This window comes from Aquarana catesbeiana, linkage group LG05 (genome assembly GCF_042186555.1).
Source record: "Aquarana catesbeiana isolate 2022-GZ linkage group LG05, ASM4218655v1, whole genome shotgun sequence".
In the NCBI taxonomy this organism is placed as follows: Eukaryota; Metazoa; Chordata; class Amphibia; order Anura; family Ranidae; genus Aquarana; species Aquarana catesbeiana.
The window spans coordinates 631766206-631794145 of record NC_133328.1 but is presented as its reverse complement, the minus strand read 5'-3'; the positions used below and the strand labels follow the sequence as shown (position 1 = coordinate 631794145).

At 44.5% G+C, this 27940-nt stretch overlaps 1 protein-coding gene and 1 pseudogene across 1 annotated transcript; both read right to left on the bottom strand.

Annotated features, from left to right (window-relative positions):
- Window positions 1-1215: 1215 nt before the first annotated feature.
- Window positions 1216-27628, bottom strand: LOC141145558 (alanine aminotransferase 2-like). The gene is made up of 11 exons (XM_073632348.1): window positions 27506-27628; window positions 23356-23445; window positions 21637-21745; window positions 20020-20153; window positions 17952-18195; window positions 14378-14457; window positions 12601-12737; window positions 7151-7322; window positions 4139-4294; window positions 3211-3323; window positions 1216-1306 (listed from the first exon to the last, which is right to left on the bottom strand). Exons 1-11 carry the CDS (start codon window positions 27626-27628, stop codon window positions 1216-1218), a joined length of 1449 nt encoding a protein of 482 aa, XP_073488449.1.
- Window positions 17600-17750, bottom strand: LOC141146469 (U2 spliceosomal RNA; annotated as a pseudogene).
- Window positions 27629-27940: the final 312 nt, after the last annotated feature.

The following is a 27940-nucleotide window of genomic DNA, read 5'->3' as shown; positions in this document are numbered from 1 at the left end:
GGGTTAGGTGAATATGTACACCTCATTTAGATTTTGGCATATAGGAATACAAGGGAGAGGTGTGCTTGAATATTGGGTTGTTGGTGTAATTACACTAAACAACCATATGGGGTTTATGAATTTATTAAATATACATCTAACAAATAAATGTCTAAAAGACTGCAACATTTAATTGCTATAGTAGCATATCCGCGAGAAAATGGGTCCACCACTCTTCAGTTGTTTTTTAATTTTCAATTGCTGTTTTTTTATATATATATTTTTTAAATACTGTTATTATATATTGTTTTTTTATATGTTATGCAGTATTTTGAATCCCAATATATTACACAACAAATGTTTAGTCAGACGGAAAGAACTGTTGAGCCACGGGCGTTTGTGTGTGATTGGCGCTGGCATTGCCTTCATAAAATACAGACGTTCGTGTGTGTTTGTTGGTTGGCGCTAGTTGCCGGTTTGCAACCTGCCCGTCGTCCCGATTGCCCTGTCTAGATAGCGATATCCAGATAGGGGTGAGAAGCCGCAAAACATTAGGGGTTAAATTGCCCCGGGACAGTTGCCAGTATAAAGGATGGTACGTCTCGCCGTAAAGCCACACCTTCAGATGATTTTGCGGATGACGAAACGCGTCGGTGTGTGGCTTTATGACGACCATCAGTGACATCAGCACACCGCTCAGGGACACTGCGTTCACCACCACTGGAAAACACAGCCGAATGTGGCAGGAGACACCGCGATATCCCCCATGGTCTACTGATGCGACCTTATTTAATTATATGCCTGTTTACTACTTTGTGTCTGGAACACCTATGCAGATTAGAAAAGAAATGTAGGAGTCCCTACCTGCTGATCTGTTCCAGGCCAGTGACTTGTATCGGAAGTGGAAGCTTCAGCATGACAGCCGTATAATGCATTGTTTAAGGATAAGGTAAATAGAGATATGTGGCGCTAACTCAAAATGCATAAATGTGATCAAATAGGACCATTTCCCTATTTCTCACCACCTCATTTTGCTCATGTGATAGAATTCCTGGCATTGTATGACACCGGATGTAGGAGTGATATACGACACATTGTTGCAGATATACCATCATTTCTATTTATTGTGGAATGCGTACTGATTTGTGGATGGAGTGGCTGGACAGAGTGCTGGTAAAACATCATGACTATTAATACTGAGACTTTCTATGTGATGGGGATTCAGGGGGGATCAGTTTAGGAATATTCCCGGATAAATTTTTCGTGGAATTCTACGATCTTTTCCAGGATGGATTTCAGTTCCTCCAGAGGGTGGAGCAGAGAGATCCTGAAACACACAATGAACATGAGATGAACCCCACAGTATCTCACAAAAGTGAGTACACCCCTCAAATTTTTGTAAATATTTTCTTCTATCTTTTCATGTGACAACACTGAAGAAATGACACTTCGCTACAATGTAAAGTAGTGAGTGTACAGCTTGTATAACAGTGTAAATTTGCTGTCCCCTCAAAATAACTCAACACACAGCCATTAATGTCTAAACCGCCGGCAATAAAAGTGAGTACACCCCTAAGTGAAAATGTCCAAATTGGGCCCAATTAACCATTTTCCCTCCCCGTTGTCATGTCACTCATTAGTGTTACAAGGTCTCAGGTGTAAATTGGGGGCAGGTGTGTTAAATTTGGTGTTATCACTCTCACTCTCTCATACTGGTCACTGGAAGTTCAACATGGCACCTCATGGGAAAGAACTCTCTGAGGATCTGAGAAAAAGAATTGTTTCTCTACATAAAGATGGCCTAGGCTATAAGAAGATTGCCAAGACCCTGAAACTGAGCTGCAGCACGGTGGCCAAGACCATACAGAGGTATAACAGGACAGGTTCCACTCAGAACAGGCCTCGCCATGGTTGACCAAAGAAGTTGAGGTCACGTGCTCAGTGTCATATCCAGAGGTTGTCTTTGGGAAATAGACGTATGAGTGCTGCCAGCATTGCTGCAGAGGTTGAAGCTGTGGGGGGCAGCCTGTCAGTGCTCAGGCAATACGCCGCACACTGCATCAAACTGGTCTGCATGGCTGTTGTCCCAGAAGGAAGCCTCTTCTAAAGATGATGCACAAGAAAGCTTGTAAACAGTTTGCTGAAGACAAGCAGACTAAGGACATGGATTACTGGAACCATGTCCTGTGGTCTGATGAGACCAAGATAAACTTATTTGGTTCAGATGGTGTCAGGCATGTGTGGCGGCAACCAGGTGAGGAGGACAAAGACAAGTGTGTCTTGCCTACAGTCAAGCATGGTGGTGGGAGTGTCACGGTCTGGGGCTGCATGAGTGCTGCCGGCACTGGGAAGCTACAGTTCATTGAGGGAACCATGAATGCCAACATGTACTGTGACATACTGAAGCAGAGCATGATCTCCTTCCCTGGAGATTTGGCCTCAGGGCAGTATTCCAACATGATAACGACCCCAAACACACCTCCAAGAGGACCACTGACTTGCTAAAGAAGCTGAGGGTAAAGGTGATGGACTGGCCAAGCATGTCTCCAGACCTAAACCCTATTGATCATCTGTGGGGCATCCTCAAAGGGAAGGTGGAGGAGTGCAAGGTTTCTAACATCCACCAGCTCTGTGATGTTGTCATGGAGGAGGGGAAGAGGACTCCAGTGGCAACCTGTGAAGTTCTGGTGAACTCCATGCCGAAGAGGGTTAAGGCAGTGCTGGAAAATAATGGGGGCCACACGAAATATTGACACTTTGGGCCTAATTTGGACATTTTCACTTAGGGGTGTACTCACTTTTGTTGCCAGCGGTTTAGACATTAATGGCTGTGTGTTGAGTTATTTTGAGGGGACAGCAAATTTACACTGTTATACAAGCTGTACACTCACTACTTTACATTGTAGCAAAGTGTCATTTCTTCTGTGTTGTCACATGAAAAGATAGAAGAAAATATTTACAAAAATGTGAGGGGTGTACTCACTTTTGTGAGATACTGTATATATACACAGTATATGATTTTCCCATTTCTTTGTCATCCACAGATAAATAATAGATACGTTGTAGGAGATAAACCTTCTCCTGTGCTCTTGCTGAGAGTGTGATCCCTGACTTTCCAAGTGTTCAGATACAACGACCAATTAGCAACAAACAATTACATTGTATATGGTACACTGAGTATACTTTATTCATATTTATTTGTATCACATTTTCTAGGAAGTAATCGCTCACCTAAAGTGGTAAGTCCCCTTTTCTTGGCCAAAGCTGGTCCCGTCCAATAAGACGATGCCGGTCTCCTCCAGGAGAAGGTGGCAGAAGAATACGTCAGGTGCCTGTCCCCGTTCCTGAGAATGAACACAGCCGTCACTCATACCTCCCAGGACCGTGCAATGGACTCGTCAGGTCATCCAGAGAGCCAAATTTTCGGGGGGAAAAGGTGGCCAGACAAATATTTTTTTTTTTTCTCAATAGTAAACCTGTATATTGTCTGCACTTGGTGTATAATCAGTTGTTTGTATTTCTTAATTATTCTGCGCTTGCCCCACCAACAGTGCAAGTGATATCTAAATATATCATGTGAAAAAGGTAATAAACTGTTAATAAAAAATAAGTGTAAATGCTGCTATCTCCTGAAAAAAATAAATACTCAATTAAAAAAAATAAAATAACTATATATATATATATATATATATATATATATATATATATATATATATATATGTATGTATGTATGTATGTGTGTGTATATATATAATCATTTGTTGTTTGGAAGATTTTCTCTCATTTCCTGTTGGGGTGCCTGTGGTCACTAGAACAGGAAGTAAGGGTAATTTTCCCAATCCATAAGAGATAATAGCCAGCAAACCGGTATATTCCAAATTCCAAATTAGACTACATGTAAGAACATCACAGTACAGCTAACGCATTTCAGCCGTGATTTTTCCAATGGAGAGAATAGAGAATTGAACCCTTCCCTGCTCCATCCAATGACACTTTCAGGCCAGGTCTCCACCTTGAAATTAACACAACAAATGACCAGCAAATACTGGGTAATGACAGGTTCCCCTGCTTGGACTAAAATGTCCCCCCAGGGTGATATTTTTGGGGGGTTGTTGGCTAAGTAGCACACTGTATGTGTATCTGTATGACTGTGAGGTACCTGTGCCAGGCTGACGGCTCTCTCCGGGATCTGGATACGGGGAAAGGCATACAGGCCCCCCTGAACGGGACTGCAGCGGATTCCTGGGGACCGGTTTAGTATTTCCTCAGCCAGCCGGGCCTTCTCCAGCTGAGAGCTTAGCCGATTCTGTGTCTCCTGCAGAATAAGATGGAGGAGGGAGGTAAGTAGCCTCATATGTAGCTCCTCCCCCCACTCATCTTCAAGTCACGTGACTTTTACTCGTTTCCCATTACTCTCACGGCCCCATTTATAAAGACTGATGAAATAGTCACATTTTTGTTTTGATACATTTTATCATATAGGGATGCACCAATACCATTTTTTTTTTTTTTTACAAGTACCGATACTTTTTTCTTAGTACTCACCGATACCAATTACCAATACCGACCGCAAATGTTTTGTTTTCACTTCAGCTGTCAGCAATGGTACAAAGCAGTTATTTACAAATGAAATAAATAGATTTTTTTTAAATTTTGCGCTTTTTCAATGTGAAATGTGTAAATATATGTTAATATATATGTGTAAAAATATTCACTAACAAAGTTAGTGGGCACCAGTCCACAGGAAGAATGTACTGGAAATGGAGCGAGTACAAAGAAGGGCAACAAAGCTAATAAAGGGTCTGGAGGATCTTAGTTATGAGGAAAGGTTGTGAGCACTGAACTTATTCTCTCTGGAGAAGAGACGCTTGAGAGGGGATATGATTTCAATATACAAATACTGGACTGGTGACCCCACAATAGGGATAAAACTTTTTCGCAGAAGAGAGTTTAATAAGACTCGTGGCCACTCATTACAATTAGAAGAAAAGAGGTTTAACCTTAAACTACATAGAGGGTTCTTTACTGTAAGAGCGGCAAGGATGTGGAATTCCCTTCCACAGGCGGTGGTCTCAGCGGGGAGCATTGATAGCTTCAAGAAACTATTAGATAATCACCTGAATGACCACAACATACAGGGATATACAATGTAATACTGACACATAATCACACACACTTGATGGACTTGTGTCTTTTTTCAACCTCACCTACTATGTAACTATGTAACTAAAAGCAAACAAAAAAAAGTTTTAATTGTTTATCGTTTATAAAATAGACATGAACAAAAAAAAAAAATCTGGAAAATAAATAAATAGGGGGGAATAGGGAGTTAATTAAGGCCGATTCAAGTAAATTAAGGGTTTATAAGTGGTTAATCAGAGGAACATTTGTTCCTCTGTTCATCCCATGATCTGCAGATGAAGAAACAGGAAGATTCAAAAAGAAACAATGTAGGGAAGGGGAGGTATCGCCGCTCCAGGAAGGTCAAGCGATCGTAAACCTCTTCACCAGTTTAGAAGCCACAGGTGCTGGCAATGCATATAGCAATACAGAGGGTCCCCGAGTTACGAACCTCCGACTTGCGAACAACTCCTACTTATGAACACATCAGAAACCATCAGAAAACAGCGGAAAACATCGGAAAACGATGTCTGCGCATGCGCGGCTACTTGACAGAACATCGAAAAACGACGTCTCTGCCGTTCTGCGCATGCGCCTCCGACTTCCGAACAAATCCGACTTCAGAACCAACAGGCAGTCCCTAACCCGTTTGCAACTCGGAGACCCCCTGTAGATAGGAAGTAGTTCCGGACAGCCGCACTCCGAAAAAATTGCCTTTTATTCAAAAAACAAAATCAAAAGTACATGCCACAGCAGAACAGAAGAGCTGACGCGTTGCACACTACAAACAGTGCTTAATCATACTATGATTAAGCACTGTAGTGTGAAACGCGTCAGCTCTTCTGTTCTGCTGTGGCATGTACTTTTGATTTTGTTTTTTGAATAAAAGGCAATTTTTTCGGAGTGCGGCTGTCCGGAACTACTTCCTATCTATCAAAAAGAAACAACGTTTCTTTTTATTTTAATGTTGTTAATAAACAACATTGCTGTAAGCTGTAAGCCACCAAATATCCTATATATTATATACAATATTTAATATATCAGGGGTCTCCAAACTTTCTAAAGTTTACTGTCCCTCAGACTTTAGGGGGATCGGACTGTGCCCAGTAGGAAGTAAACAATGCCCAATTGTTGGTATTAGAGGGAGAAATTGGTGTCAGTGGGAGGAATAGTGCCCCGTTGATGGTGTCAGTGGGAGGAATAGTGCCCCATTGATGGTGTCAGTGGGAGGAATAGTGCCCCATTGATGGTGTCAGTGGGAGGAATAGTGCCCCATTGATGGTGTCAGTGGGAGGAATAGTGCCCCATTGATGGTGTCAGTGGGAGGAATAGTGCCCCATTGATGGTGTCAGTGGGAGGAATAGTGCCCCATTGATGGTGTCAGTGGGAGGAATAGTGCCCCATTGTTGGTGTCAGTGGGAGGAATAGTCCCCCATTGTTGGTGTCAGTGGGAGGAATAGTGCCCCATTGTTGGTGTCAGTGGGAGGAATAGTGCCCCATTGATGGTGTCAGTGGGAGGAATAGTGCCTCATTGTTGGTGTCAGTGGGAGGAATAGTGCCCCATTGTTGGTGTCAGTGGGAGGAATAGTGCCCCATTGATGGTGTCAGTGGGAGGAATAGTGCCCCATTGATGGTGTCAGTGGGAGGAATAGTGCCCCATTGTTGGTGTCAGTGGGAGGAATAGTGCCCCATTGATGGTGTCAGTGGGAGGAATAGTGCCCCATTGTTGGTATCAGTTGGAGGAATAGTGCCCCATTGATGATGTCAGTGGGAGGAATGGTCCCCCATTGTTGGTGTCAGTGGGAGGAATAGTGCCCCATTGATGGTGTCAGTGGGAGGAATAGTGCCCCATTGTTGGTGTCAGTGGGAGGAATAGTGCCCCTTTGTAGGTGTTAGAGGCAGAAATTATGTCCTATTAGTGTTATTGGCAGGAATGATGCCTCATGGGACGAATAAAGGCAAGCATCCGGCCCCAGGGCTGCAGTTTGGAGACCACTGCTAAATATCACCCCCCCCCCCCCCCCCCAGGCATTACATGTTCTGCACTCACCGCTTGGAAAGTCTCATACGAGGGATCTCCAGGCTGTGGGGGGTCCACCAGAACCTCCAGGGCCAGCACAGCAATGATGGAGGGTATGTCAAAGGATTTCAGGATATCGAAGTGCCTGAACACGGCTTGTTCCACGTTCACAAACTCAATGTAGCCAGAGCGGAGGCCGCACCTCGGGGGAGGGGAGAATAAGCATTTATCTCAGATGTATTTATTTCAACACCATGTAAACATCTGATAACAATTGTTATTGTATGTTAATAATTTTGATGATATAATAATAAAAAGATGAAAACAGACTCAATTCACAAAGGATAGCCAGTTCACCGTTATTTTCAAACCTCATTGCAGAAGACTTATCTCTATGGCTCATTTCATGTCACTCATGTTTTCTGTGTCACATTTCCAGCAAAGATTAAAAAAGAACAAAAAATGTATATTTAAAAAAAAAAAAAACTTCACAGCTTTTTTTTTTACATTTTTTTTCTCAAATAAAATTATTACCCCAACATTTGCAGTTTATGACTTTCAATACTGCTGGCTCAGTGCTGCTTCCCTGAACTTTTTTTTTTTTTGCGTCACAGGAAAGGGTAAGGAGTGGACAGTGCAGTTAGCAGTCAGTCTGCTAACTTAGGGAAGGGAGGGGAGACAGAGGAGGAGCATGAGCAGGGTAGCGCTTTGACATTCTACGCTATAAAGCTGTGTGTGCTTTCTTTGGTGCACACAGTGTAGGGAGACACAGCTCTAGCCCCTGCATACAAGGGTGGCTCCATAGGAAGCTGCAAGAGAAAGGAGCCACCCTGAAACAGGAGACCTGGGGCAGCAGCTAACATGCTGACCACGCTACATACTATCCACGCTCCATGCTGACCATGCTCCATGCTGACCATGCTATATACTATCCACGCTCCATGCTGACCATGCTATATACTATCCACGCTCCATGCTGACCATGCTATATACTATCCACACTCCATGCTGACCATGCTATTAGCTGAGTATTGAAGTCATGCTTTGGAAGCTTCTTGGATACAGCAAACGGCTTTACTTTTATGGAGAAATATATTACATGTTTTTTATCATAGAACAGGAAGAGAACAGGAACAAGGAGCATACAGGTACATATTTAGATACAGATGGTACATCTTGTTATTACTTTGTACTATAGAATACACGCTATCATACTGCAGTGCCACCTGCTGGATAGAAAGGTATATTGCATACACTAATATAGTTCACAGTACAGTAGTACCTTGTATTACGAGTATAATCTGTTCCAGAAGTAATTGTAACCAAAGCACTCGTATATCAGAGAGTTTCCCCATAAGCATCAAGGGAAACTCAGATAATTGGTTCCACAGTCACTGCTGGTGTATGCAGTACTGTATGTGGCCAGAGGTGCGGGGGCGCCGGTTTATGTAGTACCGCATGTGGCCAGAGGTGCGGGGGTGCCGGAGACACTCAGTTCCAGAGTGTCTCCGAGCCTCACCAGCGCCCCCCGCACCTCTGGCCAAATGTGGTACTGCACACCCCAGCGGCTTGAATCCTGCTCAACTTGCAAGACAACATTTGCAAATCGAGCCAAGGTTTTTTTTTAAAAATAGCTTGTATTACGAAACGCTCGTATACCGCGTTACTCGCAACTCGAGGTTTCACTGTACTTTACATTACATGTTGTTGACCTTCCAACACGTGCTCCATGCTGACCGTGCAACATACTGACCGTGCACCATGCTGACCATGCTTCATACCATGCACGCTCAATGCTGACCACACTCCATGCTGACCGTGCACCATGCTGACCATGCTACATACTATGCACGCTCCATGCTGACCATGCAACATACTGACCATGCACCATGCTGACCATGCAACATACTGACCGAGCACCATGCTGACCATGCTACATACTATGCTCGCTCCATGCTGACTTCGCTCCATGCTGTCCTCGCTCCATTCTGTCCTCCCTCCAAGCTGACCGGTTTCCATGCTGACCATGCTCCATTCAGTACACGCTTTATACTGACCATGCTCCATGCTGTCAACTCTGGCTGCGCTCCATGCTGTCCCCCGCTACATGCTGTCCCCTGCTCTATGCTGTCTCCCACTCCATGCTAACTACATGCTGGAAAGTGGGAGAGACAGCATGAAGCACCGACAGCATGGAGTGAGGACAGCATGGAGTCAACATTGATTGCAGAGGACATTTCCACAGCATCTAGTAAGCCATGGTCCCCAACCCTGCCCTGCAGTGTTGCCAACCGTCAGTATTTTTCCTGGCAGTCAGTAAAAATCTGGCACTTTTCTTCTGCCAGTAAATGCCAGTGACAGAAAAAGGTTGCCAGTTAAAAATATGGCTGTGACGCTCGGCTCGGAACTGCACATGCATAGTTCTAGTCCAGAGCCAGCTGAGACCATCCGGGAGCCTGCTACAGTGTGCTCAGGCGGTGACGGCGGGGACCGGGTCTAGCGGAGGTGGCGCTTCGTGTGATGTCATGGTGCAAGGGAGCCAAGCAGAGTGGCTGGAACCTCGCGTGTGGGTCTGCGGGGCATGAGCAAGGCAAGTGGTACTGTCAGTGCTGTTTGGACTGGAGGGACCACCTGATGTGGAGAGAGACTGTCACTGTCCTGTCCCTGAGCGTCTTACTCTCTATATCGAAAATAAAATAATATGTTTTTTGTCTTAATATCTACCTTAAATCACATTGCTAATTGCATGTTGTACTTGTTTGTAGGCTAAATACTGAAATTTTCACTTAAAACGGTCATTTTGTAACTGGCGGAAATGCCAGTAAGAACTTGGCTGTGCCAGTGAGTTTTGGGTGTCATGTCAGTAAAATTTAATCTGGTAGGTTGGCATTGGCAACAGCAGTGTTGCCAATGCCAACCTACCAGATTGAATTTTACTGACATGACACCCAAAACTTACTGGCCTGGTCCACTCCATATCTGTGCACTCCATATCTCCATATCTGTGCACTCCATATCTCCATATCTGTGCACTCCATATCTCCATATCTGTGCACTCCATATCCCTCCTCATCTCCTCCTTCTCATTTCTACTCCCCCCTTAAGTACTTCTCTTTTCGCAGATCTCCTATCCAAGTTGAGACACCAGCCATAGTGGTTCAAATGGTCACACCTAATACTTTGACGTTCTTTTTTGTCTGAGAATATGGAACAGCTTATAGAAGAGGACATCACCGATACCACAATGTGAAGGAGCTCACAAAAAGAGCTTTGGATGCTCTGATAGATCGCAGGAATATATGTAAGGCCCCTTTCACACTGGGGTGGTGGGGGCGTCGGCGGTAAAACAGCGCTATTTTTAGCGCTGCTTTACCGTCGTTTTTGCGGCGGTATTCGGCCGCTAGCGGTGCGGTTTTAACCCCCGCTGGCGGCCGAAAAAGGGTTAAAACTGCTCGTATAGCGCAGCTATAGCCGCGGTATTGCCGCGGTATAGCCGCGCTGCCCCATTGATTTCAATGGGCAGGAGCGGTGAAGGAGCGGTGAATACACCGCTCCTTCACCGCTCCAAAGGTGCGGCTTGCAGGAATTTTTTCTTCTCCTGCCAGCGCACCGCTTCAGTGTGAAAGCCCTCGGGCTTTCACACTGAACAAACAGCAGCGGCTGTTTTGGGTTGGTTTGCAGGCGGTATTTTTAGCGCAATAGCGCCTGCAAACCGCCCCAGTGTGAAAGGGCTCTAAGGCTCCTTTCACACTAGCCGACTCCAAAGATGCGCGAATTTCAGTGCAACTTTGGAGTCCAACTTTGATACTACTTTGAAGTGACTTTGATAAGACTTTTACACTCTCTGGCATTGAAGTCGTATCAAAGTTGGATCAAAGTTGTGTAGAAAGCTTTTCTGATGTCACACCGACTTCAGTAGTGTCAATTGGCACAGCTCTCATAGAGATACATTTCATTTTACATGTCCTGCGACTTTGGGTCTCACAAGTCGTATCCTAAGTCGCACAAGTGTGAAAGGAGCCTAATGGTGATCTCCTTCGGAGTGCAGTGGTGAATATCTCAATAGTTGGAGGACTTTATCCACTGATGGGATGTTTTTATCTGAGAATATGGAACAGCTTAAAGAGCTGGATCTCACTGATAACACAACATGGAGGGTCCATAAGGAAGATTTTTAGATGTTTTGATAGATCACAAGAATCTATTGTAATGGTGATCTCCTTGCCTCCAGAGTGTGAAGGTGGAGATCCCAATAGTTGGAGGACTTGATCTTCTGATGGGACATTTTGCCTGAGAATAAGGAACAGCTTTTAGAAAAAGACCTCACTGATACCACAAAAGGAGGATCTCTTGGAAAATGTTTTAGAAGTGCCGACAGATTTGAGTAATATAAAAACTGACTTTGTACCCTGTTCTGAGAGTTGCTTTGAGTAATTTAACTATTTCAGATTTTTTTTACACTGGCACTCCTAATTGTATTTGATTGGATTTTTCTGTATGTTCAGTTTACAGAGAAGCGTATTTCATATACTGTTTCGATTTGAAAATGTGTTGTCATTAATCGAAAAAAAAATTCTCAGAATGTTTTTAGAACATTCCTTTGTCGTTCAAAAGATTTTGTATGTTTTGTATGTTTTCAACATTTGATTTGGGAATGAATGGACTTTACCGAATACAAAAACCATATACACTGGTACAAATTTGTTCATTTGAGAAAAATGTTCCATTCAGCTCCTTCAAATTTTCTCGTCACTATGGTCAAAAACAAATGTCGATTTGACTCACTAATGATTAGAACAATAAACTTTCTTAGAATCTTTTACCTAAGAATTTTTATTCTAATTTCTACCCATCTATGGCCAGTAAAGGAATGCTAGTAAAGAAAACTCCTGAAATGTCACCTCATGTAACTGTCTTATAGCTGAAGGTTTATGGTGGTTTTTAAAAGTAATAATTAGCAGAACTTGTAATCTATTAAGGTGATTGTGCCAAACACTTTTCTCTGGAATGTAAACTGGCTGGATTTCTTTAATTACATTTGATAGCTATACTCTGATCCAAGATGGGGTCAGGAAGGAACCCCCCTACATATTACCAGTAAGCAGTGGTGTCCCTAGGGGGTGGCTTTTGGGGCTACAGCCCCGAATCTCTGGCCCATAGCCCCGAGTCTCTGCAGGGGTCCCCAAGGGGAGGGGAGGCTCTCTGGGGACCCTGATGCAAGGGGGAGGCTCTCTGGGGACCCTGATGTAAGGGGGGGGATCTCTGTGCATATATACACAAACGTATATTATATACATGTGTATGCCCGCCCGAGCGTATGACTTTCTTTACTACGTTGCTATGGGCTCTAGCCCCAGATCTTTTGTAGACCTAGCAACGCCCCTGCCAGTAAGGAAGAATTGGAAATAGTTGCCCTGAGGAAGGAGTTCTTGGTCCAAGCTCCACATTAAGCACCCTTTGGATAGATATGTGACACTCACTCTCCGCTGATCCCCTTGGAGATGGAGTAGATGGACACCAGCTGAACCCGCTCGGAATACGCTGGCCCCATTTCAAACAGAACTTTCTTAAGAGAATGAAAAACGGATCCTGGGGCGAAGACATTCTCCTGATATACCTGGGGGAGAGGAGAAAGTGGTGCTGAGAAAACACAGAGTGACCGGACAGAAGGGTGACCTATGAAAGAGAAAGAACAGCAATACAATCCTCCAACCTGACATCATACACCCCCACTGAACATAGCAAAGAAAACTAGTCACAGGATCAGAATAATGGTGTATATCTATATCAGTGGTCATCAACCCTGTCCTCAGGGTCCACTAGCAGGCCAGGTTTTATGTATTACCTTGGGGGAGATGTAGACTAGAATACTGCAATCACTGAGCAGCAAATGATATCACCTGTGATGTATTTCAGTTATCTTGCAAACCTGGCCTGTTAGTGGGCCCTGAGGACAGGGTTGATGACCACTGCTCTATATGGTGCCAAGAACACAAAAAATGGATAGGAACGAGCAAAGGTCTGCAGATCTCCTGAGGGCAACATAATGCTCTACAGTGAAGACTAATGTCCAGGTTTGTCTTATGGATCTTGGTCAAAATTAAAAGTTTGTAAACTGTGCTGTGAACCCCATCGAAGTCTATGGAGGGGGGGGGGGTTGTTTTAGCAAGGACGCTTCCTTTTTTTTTTGACCAGCAATGGAAGTAGCTGAGGCAGATCTAAAATCTATAGGAAGATGTCTTTTTTTTTTTTTAAGGACAGCTATATCAAGCGTAGCTTGTTGAAAGAAAGATTATCCCCAAATTCTGGTGGTAAAACTGCAGTTTTTAGCCAAAAGTTTGCAAATTCAGGGGAAGTACCTGGAACCTTTCAGAGGAGTTCAGAGGGATTCCAGTAGAGTCCTATGGATTCTTGGAGATTCATGGGGGTTCCAGGTGAGTCATGGGGATTCCCAGTAGAGTATTGGTGGATTCCAGGGGAGTAATGGGTATTCCCAGGAGAGCCCCGGAAAATTCTATGAGAGCCTGCAGGTTCAAGGAGAGTCACGGAGGATTCTGAGAAAGTTCAGAGAAAGTTCTGGAGGTTCCAGGATAGTCCCAGGGGTTTCAAAAGAGGTTTGAGAAATTCCAGAAGAGTCTTGAGGTCTCCAAGAGAGCCCTGGGGGATTCTAGGAGAGTCCTCGGGACTTTGGGAATATCCTAGGGGTTCCAGGAAAGTTCTGAGGGATTCAGGAGAGTCCCAGGGGATTTTAGGAGAGTCATGGGGGGTTCCAAGAGAGTAATGGGGATTACAGGGGAGTTCTGAGGGTTTCAGGAGTGTCACGGGGGATTCTAGGAGAGTCATGAGGGTTCCAGGAGAGTCATGGGACTTGCAGGAGAGTCCTGAGGGAAGGGGAGCTCATGAACCTAAACACTAATAGCAATACAAAGAGAACCTGTCTCTTCTAGCAGATACCTGAAGTGGTTGATGGAGTGAGGGAAAGGTTAGATGCTCTGCCAGGTTTAAGGTTTATTTTATTGCACCCTTCCTTATTGTTCCATCATTGTCTGATCATCGCTGCTGGGCACACGAAGGTTGGGGGGGGTTGGGGGGGGGGGGGGGTGCACACACATTTTCACTTTAGGTGGAAAAAGAGACCACAGCAGGAAGGACCAATGGGTGACAGTTCACTCTGCCTATAACTGAGATGTCATTTGTTTGGGCATATTAATAATATAATAATAATATTAGAGTTAATAATAATATCAATAATATCACCTCATCAGCAAAAAGCAGCAGGTTCTCTTCAGCAGCCAGTCTAATGATCTCCTCAATGTTGTCTCTGCTCAGTACATGTCCTGTGAACAGATGGAAGAAAGCAGATTTATCATATAGAAGGATATTGTCTCATTAGCGCATTCCTGTCATCCTGTCCCGATATCAGCCTACTATCACCCCCTGCACAGCAGCACTGTGATTGGTAGAAGGAGGGGCCAAGCTTTAAGCCAATCAGGGCTCTTTCACTTTGCACAGTACTGTTGGTCAAACGTGTGAACATGCTTACTGTGTCAAAAGAAGGGGGAGCACTGTCTGGGATGACCTAATTAGAGTGATTCTGCTCCCTTACTGTTCAATCATCAAGTGGGGGTGTGTCCCTGACCAAGCTGAATTAATTAACTGCAACAGGTAAAAGTGAGGTCCATGATCTGACTCCACAGAATTCTTTGGCTGATAAAAGAGTTTACCGGAAAGTCTGCGACCGCCCTTACTCAGGGGGGTCAAAACAGGCTTAGTAGTGGAAGAAGGATGGAATCTCTGTAGTCCCTCTCTTTTTTCCAGATGAGTAGTCTGCAGCAACGGGGATCCCAATGTAAAAGCAGGCTCCCTAAGATGCGTTCGATACTCCTTCCCAAAAGGGCCAGGTACCAATGAGCCACAGGTCCCAAGGGAAAAAGACAAAAGGAACTCCAATAGTGCAGATTGATAAAAGGGGGGTTCAATTTATTGAACTAAAATACAATGGAGGCACTTACAGCAAAGTGACAATGAAAAAAAAAGGTCTTTGCGGTTTAAAATCAGTTCACGCATGCGCGATGCGTATCAGCGTTGTGACCCATGCGCAAACTGATTTCAAACCGCAAAGACCTTTTTTTTCATTGTCACTTTGCTGTAAGTGCCTCCATTGTATTTTAGTTCAATAAATTGAACCCCCCTTTTATCAATCTGCACTATTGGAGTTCCTTTTGTCTTTTTCCCTTGGGACCTGTGGCTCATTGGTACCTGGCCCTTTTGGGAAGGAGTATCGAACGCATCTTAGGGAGCCTGCTTTTACATTGGGATCCCCGTTGCTGCAGACTACTCATCTGGAAAAAAGAGAGGGACTACAGAGATTCCATCCTTCTTCCACTACTAAGCCTGTTTTGACCCCCCTGAGTAAGGGCGGTCGCAGACTTTCCGGTAAGCCTTTAATTTTACCATCCGGTGGTGGGCTGCATGAGAGGTGGATCAAGCAAATCTGAACCACGCAATAAGTTTAGACTGGATTCCTTTGCAACTAATATCTTGCATTTGGGACTATTTTGAACTTTTATTTCATAATTCTTTATTTTCTCAATTTTTTTTACACATTTTTTTCACATGATATTTTCTCCTGTATATACCACTTTGGATATGGACTCACATTAATGAGTTATACCACTTAGATGATTTTCACTATTTATTCTATGATGGCATAGGCCTTAGAGGAATAATCCACGTGTGTTTATATCCTATATCTTTGTATTGCATCATTAGCTTAATGCTGCACTGTTTGTTTTGGATTTATTTAACATATTTTCTATTCGCTGAAGATATCTCACCCAATGGTTATTCGGTAGCGTTGGGGATTTTGCACAATATTTTCTTAGTTATTTTTCACATCATCATCTATTAATTTTCCTTTGTGTCCAGCGCTACACTGATTATTATTTTTTACTTGGTCTCTGCCTTATATCGAGGTTTTATTGTTTAGCAGCAGGATTTTTCAAAAAATTTGGTCATTTATGGTATATTTATTTTACGTTTCTACTATTTTGCACGTAGCGCAGTTCTTCACTTATTTCTAGTTTGATAAAAGAGTTGTGGAGTGAATGAGGTTGAAGTAAACCTTCACAGCTGAGATATTCTCTCTGTATTGGTTGGCTGGACAGTCAGTGCATCGGAGGATGAATTTTTGGTTTCCTGCCAAAGAGGGAAAAAACTACAAGACTACTGATGGGGGGCATGACACTCTGGTCCACCTAGCCAAAAGGCCTGGCGGACCCCTCTCCTCACGATCAGCTGAAGCCAACCACCGAGTATTAAGTTAGGGGCTCTTCCGAAGAGAGAAACCCCAAGGTGGGGGAGTAAGGAACCTAAGGGCCACACATCCTCCCGCAGGACTTCTGGGTAGGCACAAAGACCCACACCTTACCTTCCTTGTGGAGTAAAAAAAAGACACACAAAATGTGCAATGACTAACCTGAAGAGTAAAAAGTGCCAATCTGCTAAACCAGGGGTCTCCAAACTCTCTAAACAAGGGGCCAGTTTACTGTCCTTTAAACTTTAGGGGTGGTGGACTGTGGTAGGTGGGAGAAGAAAATGTCCTGGTGTCACTGTAAGTAAATAGTCCTTTTTGGCATTAGGGGTAGAAATTGTGCCCTATCATTGGTATTAATGGAAGGAATAGTGCTGCATCTTTGGTGTCAGTGGAAGGAATAGTGCCCCATCATTGGTTTTAATGGAAGGAATAGTGCTCCATCATTGGTGTCAGTGGAAGGAATAGTGCCCCATCATTGGTGTCTATGGGAAGAATAGAGCCCCATCATTGGTGTCTGTGGGAAGAATAGTGCCTAATCATTGGTGTCAATGGGAAGAATAGAGCCCCATCATTGGTGTCCATGGGAAGAATAGTGCCCCATCATTGGTGTCCATGGGAAGAATAGTGCCCCATCATTGGTGTCAGTGGGAAGAATAGTGCCCCATCATTGGTGTCAGTGGGAAGAATAGTGCCCCATCATTGGTGTCAATGGGCACAATAGCGCCCCATTGTCGGTGTCAATGGCAGCAAGTATGCCCCATTGTTGCTGACAGGGGGGAATAATGCCCCAAGGGCGGGAAAAAAACAAGCGAAGGGCGGCAGTTTGAAGACCACTGTGCCAGAAAATGGCTACACGTTGTGGCACAAAAACAAAAATTGCCCCAGTCTCAGCTAAAAGATCTAGCCCATGGGGCGAGGTGCAGAAAAAAGAAGGTGGTGTTGTGGCCTAGTGCTTATCCTCACAGTGGGGTCCCAACCCATGGTGGTATTCAGAGAACCTGGGTTGCCACTCCCAGGGGGCACTTGACAGCCCAGGCTCTCTTCCTTCTCAGCCAGGTCAGGTGGCCCCACTCAAACCAGGAGCCACTGGACTCCTTGGAATCTTCCACACCAGGAAAATGCTCCTACCCTGTGGGCCCTTAATTCAGTTTCTTTCCCATGAGGAAGGTCCCCCATGACCCCCATCATAACAGAAGTGATACTATACAGCCAACCAACCCAGCCAAATGGCAAGAACAATGGTTGAGCACCACTAATGGACACAGATAAGAACAGATACTTCACTTGATCATAGCCAAAAAGCAGAGAAGCGATCAGGGGATGAACGTGGCACTCAATTGATGGTTATTTTTCTACCCGCAACAGTTTGGGTGGTCAGTGAACACCTAGAGAGAGCCCACATCTGTCAGACTTGGAATAGGATCTTTGGGTGGCTCAGTCTGCATGTGCATTGGCTGGGGCAATCATATGGACAGTAAAGACTGGCAAATCAGTACAGTCTTGATGGGTCAGTACCGGTGGGATTCCCAGGGTTGAGGACACACAGGACTTTTGGGTTGCAGTGTTTCCGAGCAGCTCTGAGAGATTCCCGAATACGGTCCACATTCACCGCCCATCCGCGCTCCTCGTCCAGGACATACTCCACCTTTGTGGCACCAAACAGCGCAATGGCATCTGAATAAAGCGGATAGTGCGGCATGGGGATCACAATTCCTGTCTTCAGCGGCTCCTCTTCATTCACCACCAGTGCCAGCACGTTCTACAGAGAAACAGAGAATAAGTGACATCAGAAAGCCTTCCAGGATGGAATTAGGTGTCAGAGAAAATGACCCGCATGCTGGAAAATGCATCTATTAAGAGCCTGTGACAAGTTGTATTGTGCACGGAAATAGAAAAAAAATTGCTGAATGGATGCTCCTGTGCAATGTGAATTCTGCCAATGGTGGGTATCCTATGATTGGTGGATCATATATTCAGCCAGTAGGAAACAACATCACCTGTATGCAACTTACCCTCATTTAGAGATGTGTAAAATATCCATCAGCCAAATACAATAAAAAGTATCAGCCTTCTGCTCCGCTCAGGTTTCAGTTTTGGGTGGAATCGCTAGCTTCTTGGGGACACCACAATGGAGAGCTCTGTAACTTAGTTACCCAACTCCACCCGCCTGCCAAGGCCACTCATGTTTATTTTTCATTATGAAATATGCAGCAGGAGGAGTGAGACTCTAGGTGTAGCACAAACGCTCATCATTACATCTTCAAGAAATATAAATACCCAGCAAGTGATTCAGCTCAGCCATATGCGCCCATAACTGGAATATTAATCCTGCCTATAGGAGGCTCGGGGGGAGGGGAGGGGGGGGGGGGGGCATTGTCTTTCATATGTCTGACAGTAATGGGTTCTCTTTAAAGAAGAACTCCAGCCTTTTGAGTCTCTGTCAGGTTTTAGAGGAGATTTCCTATCTATCAGTACAAGACATAAGGGGACACAAAGAAAATAAAAATAAATTTATTAGTAGAGTAAAGGTGGGTTCGACCTCCTGACATGGTTGTTATTGTGGTCCCAGTGACAATAGCACCTGCCCCTTTCTTTTATGGGTGTCACAGGGGCAGGAATTGAAGGGAAATCTGACCCAAATGGGGTCACAGACATGTACAGTAGCACCCTCTACTAAGATAGGTGCTAGAGATTAGTATTTTTGGTGACGGCAGGTAAATTTAGGCAGGCCAAGCTAGGCCTGTTTGCTTTGATCTATGTGGGCTTGGAGTGGTTTAGAGTAGGCTGGTGACTCGCAGATAGCACCACTCCACTGTCACCTCCCTCTGGATTCTAGAGGATTCTAGAAGAGAGGAGGGGAAGAGAGGTGGAGTTGTCTGGGGTGTCTCAGGGATTCCCCGACCAATCCCCAAATAGGATTGGCAGGGGGCAGGCCTCCTTGAAATACCCGGAGTCAGCCCAGTTGTGGAGGAGTTGTCGTGTGGAAGAACTGAAGATGGAGTGCTAGGCTGTCGGGGTCTTTGGGGGTGCTCCCAATTCTGGGGGGGTGACCCTGGGCTTGGGACTCGGGTGCAGGACGCATCCCTTTAAAAACGTTTGGAGGATCTGAACAGGAGGCCCAGACAGGAGTCAGAGAGGACATCGGGAGCTAGTACTGTCGGGCGGGGGCGTTGCTAGGTCTACAAAAGATCTGGGGCTAGAGCCCATAGCAACGTAGTAAAGAACGTAGTAAAGAAAGTCATACGCTTGGGCGGGCATACACATGTATATACAGTAATATACATGTGTGTGTGTGTATATATATCCCCAGAGAGCCCCCCTTAGATCAGGGTCCCCAGAGAGTAATAAGATAACAAAACAAACATCTGGACTGGTCATTGTCTCCAAGGTGATTGGGAAGTGAATGCTGGGCTGGGTAGGGTGACAGGTGGGCCACAACTTTCAGCAGCCCCTACGGGGGGGGGGGGGGGGGGCACCGCTACAGACAGAAATAATAATCCTAATATACGCAGAGTCGAATAAGTGCCACTAACAGAGTTCGAAGGTCGTCAGTGACTCTATCTTGTGCCACTCGCAGACTTACCAGAACGGCCTTTGATATCCCCCCGGTCACGATAATATCTCTGGGGTCACTGGGGACTCTGCCGTCTCTCTGTTCGATGAACTTGGCGATCTTGGAGGGCATAACCCGAGCGATGAAATTTGGATTGTAGCTGCCTGTGGAGACACAAAGAGAAACTTCTGGACTTACCACATGTCACTGTGGATATTTTTATTTACAGCCAGCAGGTGGAATTTTCACCTCCTTTTGCATGTTCTCCTAAAATACTTTGCTGAAAATGCCAGCTGTTTAGAGAGCCCAATTGCTCAAGCTGCTCAATTTACATGCAATCAACCATGATGATCACCCCCATCCTGCCAGTCCTGTTCAGGATATAGGATGAGATTTAGAAAATAAAAAGCTCCTGCCCTGCTTTCCTTTAGCTGACCCATCGTGCTCTTGGGATTCTTTATCATTTTATTAAACATTGACAATAAACGCTGCACACTGGGATATCAATGAGGGAGTTAACTGGGGTATCTGCTTTTCTTATTGCATCAAAAATCCTTCATCAATATATTAAAAATCAATATGTAATAAAACTACTACCCTATTTAAAATACTTTTATTTAACCACTTGCCTACCAGGCACTAACACCCCCTTCCTGCCCAGGCCATTTTTCATCTTTGAGCGCTGTCGCACTTTGAATGACAATTGCGCGGTCATGCTACACTGTACACAAACAAATTTTTTATCATTTTCTTCACACAAGTAGAGCTTTCTTGTGGTGGTATTTAATCACTGCTGGGTTTTTCTTTTATTTTTTACAAAAAAAAAAAAAAAGACCAAAAATGTTGGCACTGATGGGCACTAATAGGCGGCACTGGTAGGCACTGATAGGCGGAAGTGGCGGGCACTGATAGGCGGCACTGGTGGGCATGGATAGGCGGCATGGATAGGCGGTACAGATGGGCACTGATGGGTGGCACTGATGGGCGACACTGATGGGCATTGATAGACAGCAGTGATGGGCATTGATGGGCAGCACTGATAGGCGGCACTGATTGCCAGCACTGACTGGCATGGCACTGGAATGGGCACTGATTTGTGGCACTTGTGGGCAGTGGTGGGCACTGATTACTGTCACTGGTGGGCACTGTATTGTTACTCTTTATTTATTTATTGTAATCAGGGCACTGATCATCAGTGTAAATAAGATAGGGTAAAATACATTTAAATGTTTTAACTTTTTTCTGCCATCTGTTTATTCCATTTTTTTCTTAGAAAAAGTCAATAGCAAATAACCAAAAAAAAGTTATAAAGAATTTACAGTATTTTATTTGTTATTTTTTGTTGATATCTTTATTTAGTTTTTTTGATATTAAAAGGGGAAAAAAAAACATGGACTGTTACTTTTATTTTATTTTAAATATAGTAAGAAAAAGTTATATCATTTAAAATTAATTTTACCTTCTCCACTAACTTCAATACAATTCACCTAATGCAAAAAAGTAATAAAAAAGTGCAGTGTGTACAGCAACATAGAAACTGAATAACTTCATCAATCATTGTGTTTACTTTGGCTTAAATGCTGCAGTAACGCATCTAAAAAAGTGCTCTTGTGTATGACCCCAGACTGACAATATCCCCAGACTCACCCACTGATCCATTATCCAACTTCTTCAAGATCTCCCGGGCCCGATGCTTAGCGTCCTCTGAAAAGTGATCAGTGTCCAGCAGGTCAGGGTAGGTACACAGAGCGGTCACCTACAGAGAGAAAAAAGAGAGGCGACGCTATTCTCAGCAGGTAGTAACACAATACCTAATGACATAACAATAATTTTCAGAAATAATCATGAAAATAATTTAAAACATGAATGGGGTGACAAAAGGTGACCATGGACCATTACCCCAGAAAGTTGGAAGGAGTGAGCTGTGTGGTATTATTGGTGATGAACTGTAGGTGTGGGAGGGGGGGGGGTGTTAGTACAATTCTCAGTTTGGCCACTAGGTGGCATCCTCCTCTAAGATATAAATACTCTGGGTTGTGAAACTTTGGTTTGGGAGGAGAGTCTAAAGGAGCCTGGAGGTAAAGCTGAACTTAACTCTAGTTGAGCACCACAATCTAAAAAACATTATTTAATTTATTTTTAATATTCAACGCAAACTCCCCCCACCCCATCCATCCATGTCTCCCTGCTTTATTTTGTTGAGAAATCCCTTTGAAATCCCCCCCCCCCTAGCCTTTCTAGGTCATCTTGAGTAAGGGCAGAAGACCAGTTGCCCTTAGCTCAGGCATGCAGGCAGCCGGTAATCAATTTTACTACCTTTCTTGTTTGAATTAACAAATTCCATAAAAATTACTTTGCAGCACTAAATGATAAGTGGTTCTGTGTTCTCTAAAAGGGACAGTGCTCTGAGGTGGGTAAGGGGTGTAACCAAGGGACAGTGCTCTGAGGTGGGTAAGGGGGTAGAACCAAGGGACAGTGCTCTGAGGTGGTAAGGGGTGGAACCAAGGGACAGTGCTCTGAGGTGGGTAAGGGGGTAGAACCAAGGGACAGTGCTCTGAGGTGGGTAAGGGGGTAGAACCAAGAGACAGTGCTCTGAGGTAGGTAAGGGGTGGAACCAAGGGACAGTGCTCTGAGGTGGGTAAGGGGTAGAACCAAGGGACAGTGCTCTGAGGTGGGTAAGGGGGTAGAACCAAGGGACAGTGCTCTGAGGTGGGTAAGGGGGTAGAACCAAGGGACAGTGCTCTGAGGTGGTTAAGGGGTGGAACCAAGGGACAGTTCTCTGAGGTGGGTAAGGGGTGGAACCAAGGGACAGTTCTCTGAGGTGGGTAAGGGGTGGAACCAAGGGACAGTGCTCTGAGGAGGTAAGGGGGTGGAACCAAGGGGACAGTGCTCTGAGGTAGGTAAGGGGTGGAACCAAGGGACAGTGCTCTGAGGTGGGTAAGGGGGTAGAACCAAGGGACAGTGCTCTGAGGTGGGTAAGAGGTGGAACCAAGGGACAGTGCTCTGAGGTGGGTAAGGGGTGGAACCAAGGGACAGTGCTCTGAGGTAGTTAAGGGGTGGAACCAAGAGACAGTGCTCTGAGGTAGTTAAGGGGTGGAACCAAGGGACAGTGCTCTGAGGTAGTTAAGGGGTGGAACCAAGAGACAGTGCTCTGAGGTAGTTAAGGGGTGGAACCAAGGGACAGTGCTCTGAGGTAGTTAAGGGGTGGAACCAAGAGACAGTGCTCTGAGGTAGTTAAGGGGTGGAACCAAGGGACAGTGCTCTGAGGTGGGTAAGAGGTGGAGTAAGAAAAGATGTTCCTTACGCCAGTGAATTGATCGATGATATGATTGGTAGGTGCTGGTGAGTTCCTGCGTGTCCCCTTACCTGTCTCAGGAAGTTGCGTGGTTTATGTCCCATGGCCTGCTGGTCCGCATAATGGCACTTTGTGATGCTCCCGAATGGCTTGATAATCCCCTAAGGAAGAAAAAAGAATATTTAGATGTAACAGAAACTCTGCCAACAATTATAATCTCCTAAATGATCCATGTGGACATTTCTTGGGAAGGGTCCCATCGCTTCCATCCAAACACACTGCCCTCACTGCTCCGGTATGTTTTAAGTAATGGACGCAGCGAGGTGATGGGTGTTATCTGTACTCACATAATCTGACCCCAGCCAGGGGGCGCCCTTTTCACTGCTAAGTGATATAAAGGCCAGTCCATCCAAAAGTGAACTGTCAGCTATAGGTAGAACCTGGGGGGTTATTTGTGACCTACTTATTTATTTGGTGATTCCTTTGGGGCGATCTTCTTGCCATAATTCTTGGCTCTGTTTTTGTCCACTTGGAAGTTTTTGGTGTTCCGCAACCTGTGTGTGAGCTCATAATGTGTACAGACCCAGGAAGTCAGTGCAGAGATGGCGGGAAGACCTCATAATGGGCACAGCAGATGTACGGAGCTGGGAACTCAGCACAGAAATGGTGGGAACCCCTCATAATGGGCACAGCAGGTGTACAGACCTGGGGACTCAGCACGGGTATGGTGGAAACCCTTCATAATGGGCAAAGCAAGCATGCAGATCTGGTATGCAGAATCGTGGATGGTTGGAACCCTTCACAATAGGTACAGCAGATGCACAGACTCTGTAACTCAGAGCAAGGATGGTGGGAACCCCTTGCAATCTGAATTAAAATATATAAACTGTCGGTGAAGTGCTTTGGTCTGTTTGATCACTTTTAAGATTGATGGTTGGATGAAAGTAGATGATATTGTTGATGTAGCAATATGGACTACAAACATAAAGCAACATACCTCATAGCATTTTGAGGTATTGCCTGTCCCTCTAGTGATCAATGTATTCAGTGACATCATATCTGTGTGACAAATAAAAGAATTGTGGGACAAATAGTTTCCCCGTCAGATAATTGCTTTGCACGATTGTGTGCCAGGACTACATATCTCAGGGATCTTCGCTGCCATCTGAAGATTGCTGGGAGTAGCTATAAAAGCAGCATAAGCCCGCGTAGAGGGTCTCTTCCTCCTGGGCCTGACGCAAGACGAACCTCTCTGTGCAACAGGGAGAAAAAGGTCGCAGCCTACCACACAGAGTCTTACTTCCAACCAGTGGCCTGAGGGACCTAACTCTGTTATTTGCTGCCTGACATACTTTCTAGTGCCACTCCATTTGCCTGCCTGTCGGTGTGTGGGGCAAGCTTTATGTCAGGAGATCGCGACAGCGGATCCGCTGCATGAGTTCCTGTTTGGAGGACATTGGAACGGTCTGGTTGTTGGTGAGAGGACAAATTGCTCGAACTTTATCCCTACTTTGCCACCATTATATTGAGACACTTTACTGCATTATTTGAACACTGTGCTCAGACACCTTTAGCTTTCTTCACTACAAAGAATCTACTGTTCCCACCACACCCAACCGGATTATAATTAACATTCTCCAACTAGCCGGTGAAGAACATCAGATCTGCAATGAGAACTTTATTGCCATTACTTATAGAAAGGCCCCTATGTTACTCTTCTCTGGACCCGCTCTCCCTTCCTAGAATAGAGCGTAGGCTGGCCAGGTTCCATCTTTATTATTATGGCAGTATAAGCAGTTAACGGAAACATCCATCTAGGCCTAGGGGGTAACATTACATCTAAAGGATATAGCATTGTTATTGTTAAAATATTGTCTTGTGTCTTTCAGGGGAATTATTTTGCTGAGTTGGCGCTGTTGCCTAGAACTCAGCAGATTTATTACCTCATCTTGTGACAACTTCCCATTTATTTAAACCCAAGTATTCCGCGCTTAGGACGGTAACCTATAAGAACTGCAGCCCCCCCCAAAAAAGGAAAACACCAAGGTGAAATCCAAAAGACTAAAGAACTCTCGTGGGGGATTTGGCGCTGTTTAATGAATTTAGAATAAAACAGTACCCCAAAAGATGTGCATCAAAATGTGTGGGAAATACTATAAATGAATGCGTATATAGTAGACAAAAAGTGTGTCATGTGCAAATACCACATGTGCAAAACATCACATAATATATAAAAAATCAAATGCGAATACATATAGGTGTAGCTGGAACATCAATGGTCCTATAAAAAATGAATACACCTGAAAGTGATAATATGGATAAAAGAGAATGTGTAATGTTAGTGCTAGTTTAAAATATCCCAAAAGTGCTGCATGAAATATACAAAAAAAAAAATGCGCAATTAAGATCAATCAATATGGTAAGGTATTTTGCGTGATAATTGACCGTGCAACCAAATATTCAAAAATAAAAATAAAAATAATAATATGATATAATAAGTGTCCAAGCAAAAATAAAGTTCTGTATATGTGAAAAAAGAAAAAATCTGTGAGAAGTGTCTCTGCTTCCAAAGGATCCCGTGCAAATTGTTGTAGTGGTTATGTGATCTCCTCCAGTGGAACCCCCACTTGTGCCCCCACTCACCTTCACTCACCTTCTCCTTCTGGCCAGAATCTGCCTGCATTGCATAAGAGAAGCACAGAGACCCGTCAATAAAATCAATAATATAAGGACCAGTGGTGACACAACCAGGAAGGAGATCGTGGAGTCAGTGAGGGGGACATCGATCGATTCCTGCCATTGGATCTACATTTACATGCTCATTACCCCTGCAGGGGTTAGGCTTTCCGGTGAGTGGGTGCACAAGTGGGGGTTCCACTGGAGGAGATCACATAACCACTACAACAATTTGCACGGGATCCTTTGGAAGCAGAGACACTTCTCACAGATTTTTTCTTTTTTCACATATACGGAACTTTATTTTTGCTTGGACACTTATTATATCATATTATTATTTTTATTTTTGAATATTTGGTTGCACGGTTAATTATCACGCAAAATACCTTACCATATTGATTGATCTTAATTGCGCATTTTTTTTTTGGTATATTTCATGCAGCACTTTTGGGATATTTTAAACTAGCACTAACATTACACATTCTCTTTTATCCATATTATCACTTTCAGGTGTATTCATTTTTTATAGGACCATTGATGTTCCAGCTACACCTATATTTATTCGCATTTGATTTTTTATATATTATGTGATGTTTTGCACATGTGGTATTTGCACATGACACACTTTTTGTCTACTATATACGCATTCATTCATAGTATTTCCCACACATTTTGATGCACATCTTTTGGGGTACTGTTTTATTCTAAATTCATTGAACAGCAACAAAACCCCCACGAGAGTTCTTTAGTCTTTAAACTTCCCATTTATTGGTTCAAGTAAAATATTCATAGAACCTAAATACATTGAGTTGTTTGATTATTGCCACACAGTGATAAAAGGATGTCTGAACCCAGAGTGCCAGGTGGGTTGGAAAGTTCACCAGGTCTTGGCTGTGCAGATGAGCAGGTAATTCTAAGCAGTCCTCTAGGGGGCCATGCTACATTTGGGGGCTCGTCCGGGATGCTATCTGCAGCTGGCCCTAGCCAACTTAGATTGGAGCCGCAATCTGTGTGGCAAGCCGCCTCCATGGCCATGTTTGCTTGGGGGTAGAAGTCATGGGACCCCAACCGACAGAAGCACCGTTCTGGAGATCTCAGGAAATGAGCACACCAAGAGGGATATCAGAAGGTGGCTGAGAATTTGGGCCCCAGGACACCGGGCCTACCTGGTGGAGACTGAAGCCTCAGAGGAGTTGGATCAAGTCAGGGCACTGATAGAATGGCAGGAAGAGGTGTCAGAGTGCTTTCAGGTGGAAGAGGTCCGTCTGACGGAAGAAGTGACTGCAAGGGTGTTCCCACTCAAATTTGAAAGAGGACAGACTGAGAAGCCACCCCATTACTGAGTCTGTACAGGATAAATCTTCATAGGAGGCAATTTAATGTTGGGTGGAGCCATTACTGAGCCTGTAATGGATAAATCCGTCTAGGATTGGGTTGGGTGGAGCCATGAACAATTACTGAGACTTGGTGTGTCCTGAAATTCATGGATTCAATTCATATTTTAACCTTACACCAGGCAATCGTCTCTCTCGTCTGTTCTCATACCTGATTGATTTCCTTCTCCATTTCCACCGCTCGGGCTGACACTGACCCCTTAACTGGGACCCTCACATTTAGAACTGCCTGGTTCATGGTCTCCAGGTTCAGGAGTCGCTTCCCAGGTGCCATTTTTCCTGTAGTCAAAAATAGGAAGGCCACATGTCAGCAAATATAAGTATACACAGAAGAACCTTGGAGATGTGTCGGAGCTCCTCGTCCTGTCTGGAAGGAGCTACAACCATTCGTGCTGTGCTACTTAGTATTTTTATGGCCAAAATTGTTCCAGTCAACCATGCGGCTTTAACCAAATTCTCAATGGGGCACACTGGGGCTGATTTACGAAAGCCGTGCCCATCAGTAGAGGCGTACAGCGAGGCGTAACCCACATTTTTATATTTACGAAAAGGTGCTCCGGGAACAGAGCGTGAATCCGCCATTTAC